Source organism: Emydura macquarii, unplaced genomic scaffold (genome assembly GCF_026122565.2).
Source record: "Emydura macquarii macquarii isolate MOO-44397 ecotype Brisbane River unplaced genomic scaffold, CSIRO-AGI_Emac_v2 contig_3328, whole genome shotgun sequence".
NCBI lineage: Eukaryota > Metazoa > Chordata > Testudines > Chelidae > Emydura > Emydura macquarii.
Window position 1 is genome coordinate 7,865,098 of NW_027133465.1, and position 17,999 is coordinate 7,883,096.

The window sequence follows — 17,999 nt, forward strand, 5'->3', positions numbered from 1 at the left end:
GCGCCTGCCAACTTCCAGCTCCCTGTCCTGACACAGCGGCTTTCATCTTTGTTTCTATTCAAAAGAGGTTACCAAATTCCCGCCCCCCATGATCCCAAAAATGATGTGGGGGGGAAAGACAGTGCTTAGGACAAAATCATTAAGAGGCAGCATAGCTCAACAGATTCTTCTGCCTTGGTCCATTTCTTTGCTCACATAGTCTTCTGTTCTCACACTAGTTTTTAAATAGATGGCCCAATAGTTTCAACTTTGATGGAGGTCACAGGTGAAATGAGTTTGTGGCCTCAGCTTACTTAAAGCACTAATACAATTTTGACGTGTCATTGTTTGACCGGCAGCCATCAGGGGAGGAATGTTTATGAATAATTTTTTCCATTGCAACCATTTGCTCAAAGTATCAATTTGCAACCATTTGCTCAAAGGTATCAATTCCACTATCACAGAAATGCAGCCAGTTCTGGGGTGTAACTCGGCAGTTGTTTCACAGCACAGTGCAACATTAACATTTTAGAACAGGGAGCCAAGAAGAATTGTGGATCCATTTGAAACTTCAGGGGAAATGTAAGGATACAAATGGCTATTAACTACACCAACTGGAACTTAGCCAGGACACCAAGGTTAACATCCATTCTCAAGTCCCTACGCTGCCCTAGACTTCTTATGTGACCTGTGGCAAGTCACTTGGCCTCTGAGTCTCAGATCTGCAGCTGTGCAATGGGGATAATAGCACTGCTCTGCCTCCCAGGGGTGTCCTGACTATAAATACATTACAGATTGTGACGAAGGTGCATTCAAGAAGTCTGTATGGCACATGTTCGGGTTACCAGCTGAGCACCCATCCCCAAAGATTCTTAGATACACTTCAGACAACCAAAACGGAGAGTAACTCGGGTATATCTCTTAGGTTTGTCTATTAATGAGCTAGGGTCCATGGAGATCGGACTCAGTTTGGATTACAGTCATTCCACAAAGCACAAATAGCACAGGGCAGCCTGCTCCCACTGAAGTCAATGGGAGTTTTGACCTTGTTTTCAATGGGAGTGGGAGTGGACCCACATGCTGTTCCCTTCCTTTGCCTGAAGCCAGGATTGTGAAATGCTGGTTTCTCTAGTAAGAGATTAAATACTAGTGCTCTCAGACATCCACTCCCAGACCTCAGACAGTTATCCGTGCCTGCCAAATCCTATGTGCGCAAAACACCTTACACCACCGCCTGGATACCCCGCCCCACGACCTCTACCAGGGGAGCAGTCCTGGCTCGCGGTAGTCACGCTGAAGTCAATGGGGTCATTGGGGTACAGGCCTAGATCGAGTTCCAAATGCACATGGGCAAACCCCACGCGCACAAAGCCCGGCGTGGGAAGGAGGGGAAGCGTGTCTATTTGGGTCTATAGAACACAACTAATGGAAAAGCCAATCCCAAGTTCGAGGGGGGTGAAGGGGGAAAGGTGAGGGGTTACCAGATGCCTTATTCAAAGTAACTACAATATTACATGCAATAGCTTAGATCCGACGCCACTGCCCCCCCCTCCCCCAACCGTCATTAGGTCCAATCCCCTGTCTACTTCTCTCATGAGCCTGGCAGTGCAGCCCCTGCGTCCTGGCAGAGCCGGGCGGGAAGCAGGTTCTAGAGGTGAGGGGCTCTCCTGGAGAATGCTCAAGGGACATGTGTCCCCTCCGCTATCTAAGCCCCCGGCAGCAGCCTCAAGTCTCAGAACGCCCCTAACTCGCTAGGCTCATTCACACGTGACCAGTTGCCATCAGTTGGCAGAGCTGAAAAAATTCCAGCCAGTTCTTCTAGCTACTTCCCCCACCCTAACAACATGACCTGTGCCTGGTCCTGACGGAGTCTCACCCAAAGAGACCCCACCCTGGGCCCAGTCTCCAGCAGGCTGCAGGTAGCCAGGCCTCTCCACCAGTAGGGTCATCCATAATGGAGCTACGTGGATCTTCTCCACATACAGCAAATGGTATGGCCCACATCTCCGTGCCAACCCACCTGTTATACACACACTGAACAAACAAGGGGACCAACCGTGCAGCATCCTTCCAAAGATAGCCCTGGGCTTAGATCATCAATTGCCCTTAATCACCTCCAGGGTCTTGGCTGCTGCCCCTGCTTTCTGGGGATTATGCTTCCCCGCGCTGCCAGCCACAGCAGAGCACAAAGGGGTCACTTCTTTCCAGGTACCAAAAACAGTGGGTGACCCAGCCCGCTCTAGGCCAAAGGACGAGGAGGCTGGAGGCAGCAGCCAGGGGTGATCTGGCAGGGAGAAGAGGAACCGGAAAGAGCACAGATGGGGGAAATGCTGGGCCAGCCCTTTCAGCGCCTCTTGACTTCCCCAAGACTTCTGCATCCGTCAGGGTGACGACTCGGGCCAAGCAGGGGCCGGAGGCATGTGGCAGGGAGCCAGTACCCCTGGCCTAGGGGCCATGGATGGTAACAGGGAGCTGGGACCCCTGGCCCGGGGGTTGGGGTATGTGGCAGGGAGCCAGTACCCCTGGCCTAGGGGCCATGGATGGTAACAGGGAACTGGGACCCCTGGCCCGGGGGTTGGGGTATGTGGCAGGGAGCTGGTACCCCTTGCTCAGGGGCCACGGGCACGGATCAGGACAGGGAGCTGGGACCCCAGGGGACATGGCAGGGAGCTGGGACCCCTGGCAAGGAGCCTTGGGGGCCAGGGACGTGTGCGGTGCCCCTTGGGTGGTGGAGGGAACAGGGACCCACCGCCCGAGGCTGCAGGTGCAGGGGCACCGGCCAGGTGGGAGGCGCCCCGGGCAGGGGCAGGGGCTCCCCGCGGGGGCAGTGTGGGGCAGCAGCGGGAGGTGGCCCAGCCCCCGGGATCGGGGCGGGACGGGCAGGGGCGGAGCCGGGACTAACCCGGCCGCTCCCGTCCCGCTCCCCGTCCCAGCGCGGCCGGCCCGGCCCGGCCTCCCCGTGCCGCAGCCGCCGGCGGCCAGTGGGGAGCGACTCGGGAGCGGCGGGCGGGTGAGTGACCGGCCGGGGCCGGGGCCGGGGCGCGGGACGGGGCCGGCCCGGTCCGGCCGGGAGAAGGCGCAGCGCAGAGCCAGCGCTCGGTGCCGCTGCTTGGGGGTCCCCGGGATCCTCGCTTTGCCCCCGGGCTCCTCCCGAGCCTCCCTGCTCCTTCCCTAGGGAGCCCCCCGCACCTTCCCCCAAAGAGCCCAAACGCACCCCCTGGCCTCAGACCTCACCTCCTTCCTGACCCCGGGTCCCGCACCCCCGATCCCTCCCACCCCCCAGCCCCCTGGCCGGTTGCTGCAGGAGGGTTGCTCCGGGGACTCCCAAGATGAAACACCGGAGATATGTGTGTGTGGGGCTGGGGGAAGGGGGGTTTGTCCTAACGGAGCGGGTCTGGCCGTACCCCTGCCCCTGCCCCTGCCCGTGTTGTGCAGCCTGCCTGTGCCTGTGCCTGGGACCCGGCGCTGCTACAAAGCCAGGCACTGATGCTCGAGCTGTGCTTTGCAACCTGCGGTCTGCAGGCCCGAGGGTCCCTAGACCGTGTCCAAGGTTCTCTGCACTGCCCTTCAAAACCGTTTAGGGGTCTGCACATGAAAAAAGGTTGAACCCCCACTGCACTGGAGCTGGGCTGAGGAGCTGCTCCTAACCCCTCGCCCCCTTTCCAGGGCTTTGATTTTTTTTTGTTCAGAAAGTTTTAACCTTTGGGCTAAAAAAATGTTCCTCCTTCTTGGCTCCCCAAATCTGAATGTCCTCTTGAGAGCTTGGTAAAGCCTTGTTTAGCCAGCCTTGTATTAGCAGGGGAACGGGGGGAAGGTAGAGGTAGCTCTTGGTGTGCAGGTCCTGCTAAGTTTGGTTGAATAATTAGTTGTTACTTGACTGCCCTCCACTGGATGGAGTGAGAGCCACTAAACTATGTCATAAGCATTATGCTTCTAACAGCTAATGGAGATTCTCCTTGTAACTCTTTGGGAGCTGGGACTATTTTGTTTTGTGTTTGTACAGCACCTAGCACCATGAGGTCCTGGTCCATGCCTAGAGCTCTTGGGCACTATTATACAAACAATAATAAAAAGTGGCGTGGGCTAATGCTTTTGGAGCAGGAGGATCGGGGCTTTCACCTGTCACTGTGAATTTGAAGTGGCCGTGGTGTGCAGCATAATGGGAACTAGGAAATCCTAGGTGACTATGGTTTTGTTACAGGAGACTGGAAATAGTAAATTGGGCATATGTAGCTTGAACCAACATGGGCCAATCACGTGAGTTAGATGTGACTTTCAGTAATGAAAGCATAAACCTCTTACTTTTTTGTAAAGAATTAAAGCCTTGGGGCTTGTCTAAGCTAGGAAAAAAGGTGTGTTTGCAACACAGGTTGGTTAAAACAATTTAGCCAACATGTTTTAAAACCCCAGTGTTGTGGACAGAACAAGAGGTATTTAAACAATTCCAGCTGACCCATATTACAATACAGCTTGTCCTGTCCACACCAGGATTTTAAAGTCTGTCTGCTAACTCACTTCAAAAAGCTGCCTTTTATGCCAGTCTAGGTATACCCTTAATTAGAAGCCGCACTCCTAAACCTGTTACGTGAATCAACCACAAGAGAAGACAAAGACTGATTTACGGAGATACTGAAGGTAATTATGCAGATACCTACCCTATGTGGGTCGTTACCCCTTGAAATGAACTGTGTATTTCAGTGACTAAATGCTGACATACATGTAAAGCCTGGCACCATGTGCATTAGGGATTGGTTTAAACAAAACCCCCAGCCTTCAAACCCCTGTGATTAAAAATCCAAATTTTGAATTCCCTCTGAACTCTGCAAGGTTTATTTGTGCAAAAGCTTTTTTAATTACTTATTTTTAAAGTGACTTTTTTGGGGGGGCTATAAGCGTATTTTTTGTGTGTTTTGCAATTGTTTTTTAACTTAGTACACTTTTCCTGCAAAGCTGTACTCACTAAATACCGTCCTGGAAGGAAGGAAGGCTGCTTTTTACTTTGGATTTATGCAAATAGGTAACGGACATTGTTTTCTTCCTGACTTTTAGGAAGTTTTTCCATTTCACTTGTTTTCTTCTTTTACAACTTTTATTTGCTCTTTATGCTTTTTTACATTCATTCCTTAAGGTGACGCATTTTGACTGTTAATTTTTAGCCACCAGAAATAATTCTCGTGAAATAACTGCTTTGATCTGGCTCGTCTTTGCCTTAGGGGAAAAACTAGGTACTATTTTTTCCATTGGGCCCAATTTTTTGAAAATGTCAGTGGCATTCAACAGAACTCCTACGTCTTCAGCGTGGTGCTAACTTCTTTATAATTAACCCTTAAACCTTTCCAATGCCATTTCCCTTAATGCTAGGTTGTGACCCTTATTTTAAGGGGTACCTGCTGCAGACGAGTGGGTCTAAGTCATGGCACAACTGTGTTGGGCTTCCCCTGAGACTTCTTCCCCTTGATTCCCCAAGAACTCAGTTTGACTCCAGTCTTGTCACTTAGGTTCCTTTATTTAGCATTCAGCAAAGCAAGGCTGAGTTGATCAGCCCCAAGTATAGGGGGTTGGGTACAGGGCGCACCACACATGCAAAGGTACACAGCAGACCTCTTCCTTTATACACATCTACACGTCATGTGGCATTTACTGTATGTCACATCACACATTTGGGATTGGCTTGGTCACTTTGTAGGAACCAATCTCCGCATTGTCTATGCACGACCCTGTACCTCATCTTCTGTTCCAGGCTTCGTTTATCCATTATCTTGTCCATTATAAATGGTTCCCTGGGTGTTCTCCCTTATTTTAGCTAGTCCAGACATTCTGTTTCCAGCCTGCTGATCCATTTACTTCTCTAATCCTGTCCTCCAAGAAATAAGGCTTCCCCCATGTATAATTACTCATATGAAGCCAGGCCTACAACTCTCTTGTAGATCCATCATCTGAATGGCACATTTTTCCCTTACCTCCAGGGGATGTTGTGAAGATCAAAAGTGTACCTGGGTTAAAAAAAAAAAAAAAAGAGAGATGTTGATGGAGGACAGGGTCCATCGGTGGCTATTAGCCAAGATGGTCAGCGCTGCAACTCCATGTTCTGGATGTCCCTAAACCTTGACTGCCAGAAGCTGGGACTGGACAACAGGGGATGGATCACTCAATAATGGCCCTGTTCTGTTCATTCCCTCTGAAGCATCCAGCACTGGCCACTGTGAGAGACAAGATACTGGGCTAGATGGACCGTACACCTGGCCCAGTATGGCCGTTCACATGAAGTAGGAGATTCAAGATCCACTGAAATAAGGGCTTTCAAGCCGAAGTGAGCAAACATTTAGTTGAAATGGTTCCATGCAAAGAAGGGCATGACATCAGATCCTGTATCCTGTACCTCTGTACCTTTTTATCCTGTACCCCACAGCCAGCCCACGACTTCTCTCTGTAAACTTTTCCCAGAATTAAAGAGGAACTCTGTAGAACTCAAAAGCTTATCTCTTGCGCCAGCAGAAGTTGGTCCACCCACCCTGTCCGTCTAAGGCTATGTCTACACTACGAAATTATGTTGACCTAACTTACATCGGCATACAGCCACCGCAGTTATTAAATAGCTTGTGTGTGTGCACATGTGGCTCCTTGTGTTGGCGGTGTGTGTCCTCACCAGGAGTGCTTGTATCGGTTGTGTAGTCAGTGTGGGTGATTGTGGGATGGCTCTTGGAGGCCAGTAACAGTCGATGTAAGCAACACCGTGTCTACACTGACACTGCATCAACCTAATTACATTGACTTTGACTCTGCTGCTCGCGGAGGTGGTGTTACTAAATTGTGTAGAGAGGCGCTTATGTCGAAGGGAGGCAGATTTAACTGAAGACGCTTCCACAGCTAGGTCAGGCCAAGGCAGCTTACGTCAACCGAGCTCTGTAGTGTAGACCAGGCCTCACTTTTCCCAAGGCATTAGAAAGGGGATTGCAACAATAGGCCTGACAAATGCCCAAGAGCTGTATGCAACACAACTCCTTAGCAGGTGACGTCCCGAGCAATCCGTTTACCCTCTGACACAGAACAATTGCTGCATTCGTGGGATACATCAGCAGGTATTCAACTCCACACCCACGCCAGACCCTGAATGACGGAGAGAATTATCCTTTACTTTGGTGCTGGAGCCGCAGAAGCCAGCTTCTCACCCTGGCAGGAAGCTTGGGCCGACCAGCCCTGTTGGAAGTACAGAGCCTTATTGTCATTTCAGAGAGGCGTAGCTGGGAACTTGTTCACTGATGGGATTGATCGTGAATTGCAGCCCCTCCCAGCACCAGGTCAATAGCCTGTGTCAGGAGTTGGCTGATGGTTGTTACCATCTGATGGCTTACCCAGCGACCTATGAGATAAACTCGGTGGTCTTGGTCCTGGGTTTAGGTCACAACAACCACCACAAGAGGTCAGGGGCTAACTGAATTATCCTCTTTCCCCCAGTGGGGAGATTGGTGGTTCCTCTAGAGTATGGCTGGGGCACGGAGTATGCCATCAATCCATGCTTGCTTAGTGTGGTTTTCTTCCTCTAGTGGCTGGACCACAGAGAATTATGACTCTCCTGCTGGCTTTGAGCTAAGAGACCCTCCCCCTCTATAGGGAACTTCATTCTGAGCTCCGCTCTGCTGAGCTTCCTCAAAGAGCCACCACTTGTAAAGTGATACCCCTGAGCATGTAAACAGCAGTCGGGCTTGAACCTGCGACCTCTGTCAAGCTGTCCTGCAGTGACTCAAGATCTTGAGTACCAGCCTCAGGGCAGTCTGTTAAGAACCAAGGCACAAGCCTCAAATTGATGGTGAGTTCTATACTGAGATTTCACCAACCAATTATCAAGTGTGAAACTCCTCAGGCACTATAGCAGCCTTAACGTGGAGTCACAGACAATTAATTGGGTGTTCCAATAGGTCTCACCACCCAAGTGAGCCTACCTTTGTGATAGATGGTCCCTTACACAAAGAATCACAGCAATATTCAGGTTACTCCTAGTCTCAGAAGACCAGTCACTTACCCTCAGTTCAGTTGCACTGTAGGTCTCACATCAAAGATGACACTTGTAGCCCATCCTATAATAAAGATTTGATATATAGGAAAAGGAAACAGAGTTATTTACAAGGCTAAAGCAGGTGAATGCATATACACACAAATGAGTTCCAACCCAGTTTCAAAAAGTAATAGAAGATTCTATAATAAGCAAGCTTTATACGTCCTTTAGGTTAACCCAGGCTGTGCACTGGGGTTCCTCCGTTTATGCCTAGTAATCTTTGCCTTCCAGAGTCCAAGCAGTATATACAGTTCCTTCTTCTTAGGGTTTATTCTTTTCCCCTCCTTGTGCTTTGAGCTGCAAACTCAACTGATGGGAGGAATTCACTTGCAAGACTCATCTTCGTGGGGAGCAGAACAATCACCAAAGTCTTTGGTCCTCTTTAATGTTCCACAATGGTTCGCCTGGTGTTGGACTTTCCTTGTTGGGCAGGAAGTAACACCTTCTGTTGGAGATCAGCACTTCAGACTAGTTAATGTCTCTGCAGCGACAGAGGTTTGTAATACAAATGCTTTAATATTACCTTACACTATGGGACACAGATGTTCTAAGTGAGATTGATGCATGCAGCAACTTACAAGCATTCAATGAAAGCTAAACATGAAGGACATTTTTGAGCACACTAAATACTAACAGAGGAAGCCAGACCGATTCCGTCTGTATTGGTATTGGTCTGTGTTCCGCAGAGGCCTGGGGACCATCGCATGAGCTGGCACCTGGTCAGCCAGCATCAGACTGCAGCTTGACACACAAGTCTGATCTAAAAGACCCCTCCCTCTGAGCTCAAAACCAGGCGCCGATTCATAAACCTCAATGTGGTCCGGCTGCTTGAGTGGCACAGAGAGTCACACCATGCAAGTGTGGGATACAAGTGGATGGCACGGGGATGCCTGCTCTACTGTTGCCTCTGTTGTGGGAAGCCAGCTTCAGTCTCCAGAAGGGGCCACCCGATCCCTGTCAGCAGCATGAGTCGTTTGAAAATGGCTCCCGGGTATAACTGGAAAGGTATAATTATGCCGGCAAATTTCCCTGTGTAGACAAGCCCTTAGAGGCGGCATGCTGCAGATGAGGTGTTAAACCAAGGTCTCTTCTGCCCATCTCTGGAGGCTGGTATCCCGTCAAATCTTCCCTCCCACCAGGGTGGGTGCAAGCCAGCATGCGTCTGATCACCAGCCCATAGGAAGAAGTGATATTGCCACCAGACAATAGAAGCCCCTTGGGCAGGGCTTTACCAGCATCTTCGCTATGCGGGTGGTGTAAAGCTTCCTCTAATGGATCATCTTCCGTCTCAACGCCCCATGGCTCCCCTGCTGCTTCACTCCTTGGTCTCTTGAATTTCCCAGGCCACCAAAGCAGCTCAGCAGGGCACGTCTGAGAACTACTGATCTGCTTCCTCGCGAGTGCCTCTGGTGCTGGGCAGTTCCTTGGCAGGGCGGGACATGCGGCTGTAAAGGCAGCCAAGTCCAGGCAAACAAAGGACGCCGACCCTGGTTTAAGCTTCAAGACTGTGATGTGGCAAAGGGCTGTTGTCACTGTTACCCAGGAGCGTTGTCAGCAGATGGAGGGAAGTGATTATTCCCCTCTGTTTGGCACCGGTGAGGCCACATTTGAAGTATTGTGTCCAGTTTTGGCCCCCCACGACAAGAAAGATGTGGACAAACTGGAGAGAGTTCCCAGCGGAGGGCAACAAAAATGATGAGGGGGCTGGAGCACATGACTTACGAGGAGAGACTGAGGGAATTAGGCTTGTTTAGTCTGAAGAAGAGAAGAGTGAGGGGGGATTTGATACCGGCCTTCAACTACCTGAAGGGGGTTCCAGGGAGGATGGAGCTAGGCTGTTCTCGGTGGTGGCAGGTGACAGAACAAGGAGCAATCGTCTCAAGTTGCAGTGGGGGAGGTCTAGGTTGGATATCAGGAAGAAGTTTTTCACTAGGCGGGTGGTGAAGCACTGGAATGGGTTACCTAGGGAGGTGGTGGAATCTCCTTCTTTAGAGGTTTTTAAGCTGTGGCTTGGCAAAGCCTTGGCTGGGGTGATTTAGTTGGGGGTGGAACACTAGCTTTTTAATAGTGCACAAGAAAGACAGGAAGGAAAGGCCACTCCAGTGTCCAGTGGAAGCTGCAGCAGGGATGGAGGCAGGCAGAATGTGATGACCCAGATTTGAGTTTGGCCAAGATATTGGGGTTATCGCCCCTGCCCTGGCGAACAGTGTAGAACCACAGGTAGTTGGGAGCTCAGTTTTATGCCTGGATTTTATGCCTACATCCCATTTGATAACCCCGTGTTTTTAACCGCCGTGTCCTCGCAAGTCTCATTTTGCAGCTGTGATGCATTTGGCTTGGCAGGATGGGATGGGACTTCCTTAGAGCACATCTTCATGCCCCTGCTGCTCAGAATTCATGGCAGATGATGTGAGGCTCTCCTGCCCTCATCCTGGGACTGGGAGAGTTGCCAGTGTGATGGGAGTTGCACAATCCATGTTCAGTGACTAAAGAAGAACAATGGGAAATAAGAGAGGAGTTTACCAGGGAAAATTAAGCTCCATTTTTCATGGTGCATGATAAATATGGGAGGTGTTAGCCAGGACACCAGCACCCTTTAATGCTACCAGGAGCCAGTCCCTCCAGGCATGACTGACTCCAATGGGCTCACCCCAGGGAGGAATTTGGAACATTGGCTTATTTCTTTTTGTTAGTCTTAGACTAAGTGGAGAAGCATGTAACAAATCTCCTGTTGCCAAAAGCTGCTGGCTTCACTCTGTGGGACTGTTAGACACTGGCATGGTCAGTCCTGGAGCTGATTGTGTTTATTTTGATGGAACATGTGGGCACAAAGAGTTAAAGGTGTTAATGTTCAACATTAAACAGTTTTAAACAAGGTTCGGGATTCGGGTACACGGACCTCAGTCTGCTTAATATCTTGGCAAACACATCCGTGAACACCCTGTTTAATCCTTTTGTGAACATTCAGAAAAGAAGGAGAAACAGTTAAAGCGGTTCATTCCTTGTTCCCATCAGCTGGAGAGTTTTTAGAGGGACATCCCCATGCGACAGTGTTCGATAATATGAAAGATGGTCCTGACTGTTCTTTCTGGGTTGGAGAACGGCTCTTGTTAAAGTCTGGTCCCGTTCTTCAGGAGACTAAACACGACAAACGTGCACAAAAGGGAGACGGAAAAGCAAAGATAGAAAATGGAGCTTTTGTCCCTGGTGTTTGGCTCTTGTAGCTGGCAGCTAGAGAAACATGGGCCTAGTACATGCTGCAATAAAAACCCACGCCACTGAGGGCAGGTTTACACTTAAAACACTGCACTGATGCAGCTGCGCCTCTGTAGCGCTTAAGTGAAGACACTCGTACACCGCCGGGAGAGCTTCTCCCATCGGCGTAGTTAATCCCCCTCCCCGAGAGGCGGTAGCTATGCCAGCAGGACAAGCTCAGCTGATGACGCAGCGCTGTCCGCAGCAGGTGTTAGGTCGGTATCACTAAATTGTGCAGGGGTGTGGATTTTTCACACCCCTGAGCAATGTAGTTATACCGATTGAGGTCTGTAGTGCAGACGTGGCCTGAGTCTCAGTGTCCGGGTCAGCTGACTTGGGCTCGGGGGGGGGGGGGGGGGGGGGACGAGAGAGGGGGCCTCAGATTGCAAGGCTAAAAATAGCAGTGTCATTGCCCAGGCTCCAGGCAGAGCCACTCGGCACAGCCCTCATTCGATCTCTCAGACCCTCCCTCGCGGGGTCTCATTGCCCAGGCTCCAGGCACAGCCTGATCTCCTATGCTGCCATTTGATAGCTGAGCAGTCAGCTGACCCGGGCCAGTCTCGGCTGCGCTGCGGGTCTTTCGCTGCAGTGTTGACGTACCCGCAGAGACCTGGCAAGCTGGTACCAGCGTCGGGCTGTTTAGTGCAGGGCTTTCTTCTGCCTCTGTGGTCACAGGCTTACAACTGTGTGGCAAAATACCCCGTCTCGGCTGGCTAAGCCAGGCTTGTACTGAGCAGAAGGTGAAAGGAGGGCGCGAACAAAGAGAAGAAATGAGGCGGGGAAGGAGAAGAGCACCACAGGAGAGAGGGAGGACTCAAAGTCGCGCATCCCAGGTGGTCGCTGGGATTTAGCCGAAGCCGGTGGAGACGGCGGGGCCTTGTCGGGATGTTTCTGAGGAAGACGGAGGCCCGACGGTGTCATGGTGGATCTTGGGCCCCAAGAGACGGTGGGGGTGGCAGCCGAAGTGGGGAATCTCACTCCTTTCCTGTTCTCTGGTCTCTCAGCCAGCGATGGTTGCCAGCCGGCTTTTTCCCTCCCCCCAAGTTTTTTTTTTCTTTTGGGGGCTCCAGAAGGGAGTGATGGTGCAATAGCCCCTCCCTGCATTAGCTGCTTTGCCGAACAGACCTAATTTCCAACACACCAATTCTGGTCCATTGGTTTTCAGTCTCACCCGTCTCTCGGTTACCAGGAATGGCGTTAACACGGCCCCTGAACTATATCAACAGGCCTTTTTGTTTGGACTACTTCCCTCTTCCTGTCTTCCCTTTGCCCCTTTTCCCATCAACACTGAATACCAGAGGTGGTCGTGCTGTTGTAGGAACGTTCCCTCCTTACAGCCGGGCTCACAATTCAGGTCAGTTTGTCAGCCCAATTACTGCCACGGGCCTGATCCTGGGGACACCCTGCATGCCCTACACGTCCTTGGGACTCGAGGGCATTTGGCGCCACTCAGCAATTCGAAGGATCGAGCCCGGGCAAGTAGCTGTGATTAACTCCCCAGCTGAAGCTTCAAGTGCCCAATGCTGCCCCACTGTGCGGTGTTTCTGGGGGGTAGTTTAACTAGAGAGGCACACACTTTGGTGCTGCTGTAGGATGAGTGCATTGCACACGTCAAGTGCTTCTGGTGTCCCTCCGGTCCCCTCCTGCAAGATCCCTGTGTCCACCCTTCCACCCGTCTTTATTTCAGGGATTTCCTGCACCTCCACCCATGCCGGGGGCTCACCTTTCCCCAGATTCACTGTTCAGTCAGTTTGGCTTTTACATCCTCTCTGGTTTTCGTACAAAATAGCCATCCGTGGGGAAGGGGAGACCAGCTCAGGGCCGTGGAGCAGCGAGAACTGGAGCAGACTCGAAGTCTAGCCCCTGAGTGAGACAAAAGCTTTTCTGAAGTCTCGGCAGGTTTCATCAGCGGGTTGGTTTGCTGCGTTGCAACAGTGCCTCGCGTGCCGGAGTCCTGGGTGGATTGTCTGCTGGGATTGTGAACTTGAAGCTCTGAATCCAGAAGCATCAGCCTCTCCTGCTTAAATGATCAGATCCATAGCGCCCTCTTAAATCTCTGTGGTCTCGCCCCTAAAGGGGGGCAGAGAACCACACGTGGCGTGGGTTAAACTAGGGCCCCAGTCCAAGATCAGGGCCCCGTTGTGCTTGGTGCTGTACAGACGCAGAACCAAGAGGATGGTGCCTGCCCCAGAGAGCTTTTCCCATTTTAATGTTTCAGTGAATGATCGCACCAGTGAGAGGTGCCCGATTGACAGCCCTCATCCTCTGTCTCTCCACAGGACGGGCCCCGTGAAGGCAGCGACAGGGTCAGCTCCGCCACCCCACCCCGCCAATGGGCCGCTGGAGAAGGGAGAGGGCTACGCGCGCTGCAGGCCTAGTCGGTCTCCGGCCTCTCTGAGAGGGACTGCCCCAAGGGGGGCCCATCTGTGACTTCTTGTGTGACCGGGATCTCTGTACCGCGCCCTGCCCATCTCCACGCCGGGGCTGATGCTGTCGCCACATGGCCCCTTCTTTGGATGGGAGACCCTGTGTAAGTACAAAGGATTGGCTCTTGCTTACCTGCTGTGGGGTCAGGTCCCCGGGGAGGATTGCTCTCTGGCTGCCCCAGCCCACAATGGACAGGGGCTGAGTGTGCATCTGTCCAGCCAGGGTCTTATATCGCACAATGGGAGCACAATGAAGGGAGTGTGCTGGTCAGCACTGGAGCTCACCCAGGTACAGGGGCCGTGTTGGGTGGAGGTGGAGACCCTGCACTGCCGGGTGGTCGTCACCCTGCTGCGCTCTGCTCCTGGGGTCCTCGGAGGGCCGGCTGGAGCTAGAGCTGCCGGCTGGGGAAGGAAGGGACCCATCTGTAGCTTGTCGCTCCTGAGTGGCTGAAGGAAAGTCCTAGGGTGGCCGCCAGAGGGGCGGTGCAAAGCCAAAATACGAGGAGAACCTCTGCTGGGGCCCCTGCTTGGTGGGTAATCACCAGCGCTTTGGTGGAGCGCAGCGTGAGAGACACGGACCTGAAGCAGGCCGTGGGGTGGAGACCCTGAACCTCCTTGGAAGGCCAGGCCTGGGGCTGCAGGCTGGCCCAGCCCTTCCTCCTTCCGAGGTGGGCCGAACGGAGCGTTGCGCCATTTCACAGCTGCTCTTGGACGCTGAAGATCTCGTGGCACTTTTGGTGGGGGAAGATCCTTCCTCCTGTGCCAGACCCTGACAGCTTCCTGCCCCGTCTGGCCTAAAGAGGCAACATGGCCATTACTGTCAGTGGGCTCCGCTTACCCACCCCGAGTCCCCTGTTCACCAGAGCTTAGGGCTCTGGTAGATAGCCCACCTGCCCCAGCTCAATCCATCTTCAGAGCCATGCATGGAGAACCCCTCCATAGTCCTGATCTCTAAGGCCTACATCAAAGCTTCCCTACAGACTCCACAAATCCTGCCCCCTCTGCCCTGCAATGGATGTGTTGTGACTGCCTTGCTGCCGGGGCCCTCTGCATCCCCAGAGGAAGGGAGCCGGATTTCCCTACCTAAGACCAGGGGCTTTCCAAAATGTATCTGGCCGAAATGTCCCCACTCTGCGCAGTCTGGTTGCTGTGCTGTGCACCGGGGTGGCTGCATTTCAGGGCTGCTGGCATGTCTGTGGATGGTAATACATTGGGATTAGACTTTGGGATCCTTTGAGGGATGGTGACATCACAGCGTTACGTTATCTGCCACCGGCACTTCGATCCCCTCTCACTCACATGCACGAGTTGGACACGGGTGCCTGCCAGCCAGCACGAGCGCAGGGTCTGTCTGGCAGCAGTGTGACTTGTAAGCTCCCTCCAACCTTTGCGAAATAAGCTGCAGAAACGCGCCCCCTCCCAGCAGGGCGTCTCCGAGCCCGGGTCAGCAGACTCAGGGTCCTGCTGCAGGGCTAAAGCAGCAGTGTAGACATTCTGACTCTGGCTAGAGCCCAGCCTCTGAGCCCCACCCCTTCGCCAGGCTCTAACCCAATCCCAAACGTCTACACGACTATATTTAGCCCTGCAATGCAAGCCCAGGGAGTTGACCCGGGCTCTGAGACTGATTGCAGTGGGTCTTTCTATATTGTGTGCACACCCCCTTCTCTTCCCCCAGAGAGGCCAGATTGAACTCACTTTCCCCCCTTTATCCCGGCAGAAAGTTCCCTGGACGTTGCAAGGCCATGGAGGTGGGGAACCTGACGGAGACGTGGTACCAAAGCCTTCACTCGGTGCTGAAGGCCCTGAACCAAACACTTCACGGTGCCCTCCTGTGCCCACCCGACCAGGCCAACGGCAGCCAGGCCAAGCTGGCCAGCAAAGACGACTATTCCTACTTGTACATCTTGTTCGTTATGATCCTGTTTGCTGCCACGGTGGGGAGTTTGATTCTGGGCTACACCAAGTCCAGGAAGGTGGACAAGCGGAGCGATCCCTATCACGTCTACATTAAGAACAGGGTGTCTATGATCTGAGCCGGGCAGGGACGCCGTTGCAAGGACGTGTGCAGCCGCGGGCGTCTGCCTCCTTTGACGGGAGGAGCCCTTTCCCCTGGTCCAATCAAACCCTTCTCGGAGGAGCCAACGCACGGCTCCAGCCTGCTCCCGTGGACACGCTTAGTGCAAAGGGACACTAGCAGGCGTGGCCTTGCACATGGGCAGAGAGAGCCAGATCTTAGAGGCCGCAGAATAGTCGTGTGACGGCTCTGGACACTCGCCGACAGGCCCTGTCCTGCCTTGCTCTGCGCCAGTTGCAAAGTTCCTGCCTACCTCGTCCTCCTCCAAAGGGCACAGGGACAAGCGAATGGAAGGTCTTACGTGTGTCCCACAATCCTTTGCTCCAGTGTGAAGGTGCATGGGGCGCTACACGTTCTCAATTATTGTGATGCCGGATGCCATGTGATATCCGAGATAAAGGGATGCGGAGATCCAGCTGCCTGGTGCACGCGGCTCAGCACAGAGTCCAACACAGTGAGGGGCCTGGGTGGGAGCAGTAGGGGAGGGCACCCCCTCCTGTCTCCACCTAGACTCCAGAACATTGGTGCTGTGACCCGGCCTCAGTGTGGAGAGAGACCTCTGTCAAGATACCTCTAGCAGAGAAGGAATGGCTGGCAGCTGAGCGAATCGGATTGTTTAGTTTGTCCCTCCGCATCCGGTCAGCCAATCGCTGTGCATGTGCGCCCTGAAGTCTAATGGCAATCTCAGGGCAGCAGCTAGAGAACAAATTTGGAAGAAGGGGAAATGTTCAGGGGGGGGGGGGTGATCTCGAGTGGGGCTGAGAACATGGAGCTCCCACTGGTCTCTGCCCCGGGGGTTGAGGGCACAGTGAGCCAAGCTGTGTTCCCTGCACTGCGTGAACTGTTCTGCATTTTAATAAATCCCTGGCCATGTAGCACACACCATTATCGCTCTGTTGCACACAATGGCTACTCAGAACTTCATTGGGACAGCGGAGGTAGAGCTCCGATCTTCCTATTCCAAAAGCACAGGCTTCTACAGCTGTAGCTGAAAGGGACTTGTTAGCAATATAGGGCCTATGATACACACTGGCGCAGTTCTGATTCCATCCAGGAGAGGGCGGTGGTGCACATACATGCACTAACCAGTCTGTTGCAGTATGAAACTTCGCTAGAATGCTGATTGCTTTTGTGGACTGCAGGTTGAAACTTCTTGGTGGAAAGAAGTACCAAGTTCGGTCTTCCTGTAAAACTAAACATATGGGGTCAAATTCATCCGAGCAACACTGCTTTCCACCAGCTAAGGACCCAGCTGACTTGTTATATGGCCTGTAGGAGTAGTTCTCAGGTCATGGTTAGAGAGGATCAGAATGACAGGGGTGCACGGACCTTTCTGGTGCTTAAAAATGCAGGTGTTTCTAGAAGGGATTTTCTTCGTGACCACGAAATGGCTGGTTACAAGACCAATGTGGCTTCGTTACCTTTTCCAGTGGCTAAATGTACCCAGTCGTGTACAGTAGAACCTCATAGAATCATAGAAATGTTTGGCAGGAAAGGACCTCGACAAGTCATCCAGTCCAGCCCTCCGCACTGAGGCAGAACATCCCTGACGGGTTTGTCCCGTCTGTTCTTAAAAGCCTCCCGTGCCGGGGATTCCCCAGCCTCCCTTGGAAGCCTGTCCCAGAGCTTAAGTCCCCTTAGTTAGAAAATTCTCCTCCCATCTAACCTGAATCTCCCTCACTGCAGGGTAAGCCCGTTTCTTCCTGTCCTCCTTCAGTGTGCACGGAGAACATCTGATCTACGTCCTCTTCACAAAGGCCCGTAACCGAGTGGAAGACTGTTATTAGGTCACCCCCTCGGTTTTCTCTTCTCAAGACTAAACAGGCCCAGGTGTGTTTGACCTTTTTTGACCAAATAGATTTGTCATGTGCCCAGAACACTGAAGAAGATTCGGCCTCTCAAAATGGCTGCCTGCGTGCACACAGCAGACTGCAAGGCGTAGTACCCAGAGCCGAACGTCACCCCAGTTCCAGGGCTCCATCCCCGCCCCAGTCAGCGTAGGAAGGGTTCACAAACAACGAGGGTGTTCAAGAGAGATTTGGGGGGAGGGAGGAGGAGCGGCGAAGGGCTGTGTTCTGGATACTGAAAGACGTGACTGTGCTTGGCGGAGATGGTTGTACCCTGGTCTCCTTGAAGGTGAGAGAGACGCAGCGGAGAGACAGCAGCGTCCAAGTTATGGGGCTGAGCACAGATCTGCAAAGCTGGGCTCGGG

General features: G+C 52.6%; 1 protein-coding gene across 7 annotated transcripts; it reads left to right on the top strand.

Annotated features, from left to right (window-relative positions):
- The first annotated feature begins 2,502 nt into the window (after positions 1-2,502).
- Positions 2,503-16,672, top strand: KCNE3 (potassium voltage-gated channel subfamily E regulatory subunit 3). Of its 7 annotated transcripts, XM_067533271.1 has the most exons (4): positions 2,891-2,989; positions 4,520-4,614; positions 13,567-13,817; positions 15,431-16,672. In XM_067533271.1, exons 3-4 carry the CDS (start codon positions 13,804-13,806, stop codon positions 15,744-15,746), a joined length of 330 nt encoding a protein of 109 aa, XP_067389372.1. In that variant the 5' UTR covers positions 2,891-2,989; positions 4,520-4,614; positions 13,567-13,803; the 3' UTR covers positions 15,747-16,672. The 7 variants fall into 7 exon arrangements, with proteins under 7 accessions (XP_067389377.1, XP_067389372.1, XP_067389374.1 ...); XM_067533276.1 differs by lacking the exons at positions 2,891-2,989; positions 4,520-4,614 and adding an exon at positions 2,503-2,522; XM_067533273.1 differs by lacking the exon at positions 4,520-4,614 and having other exon boundaries at positions 2,896-2,989.
- Positions 16,673-17,999: the final 1,327 nt, after the last annotated feature.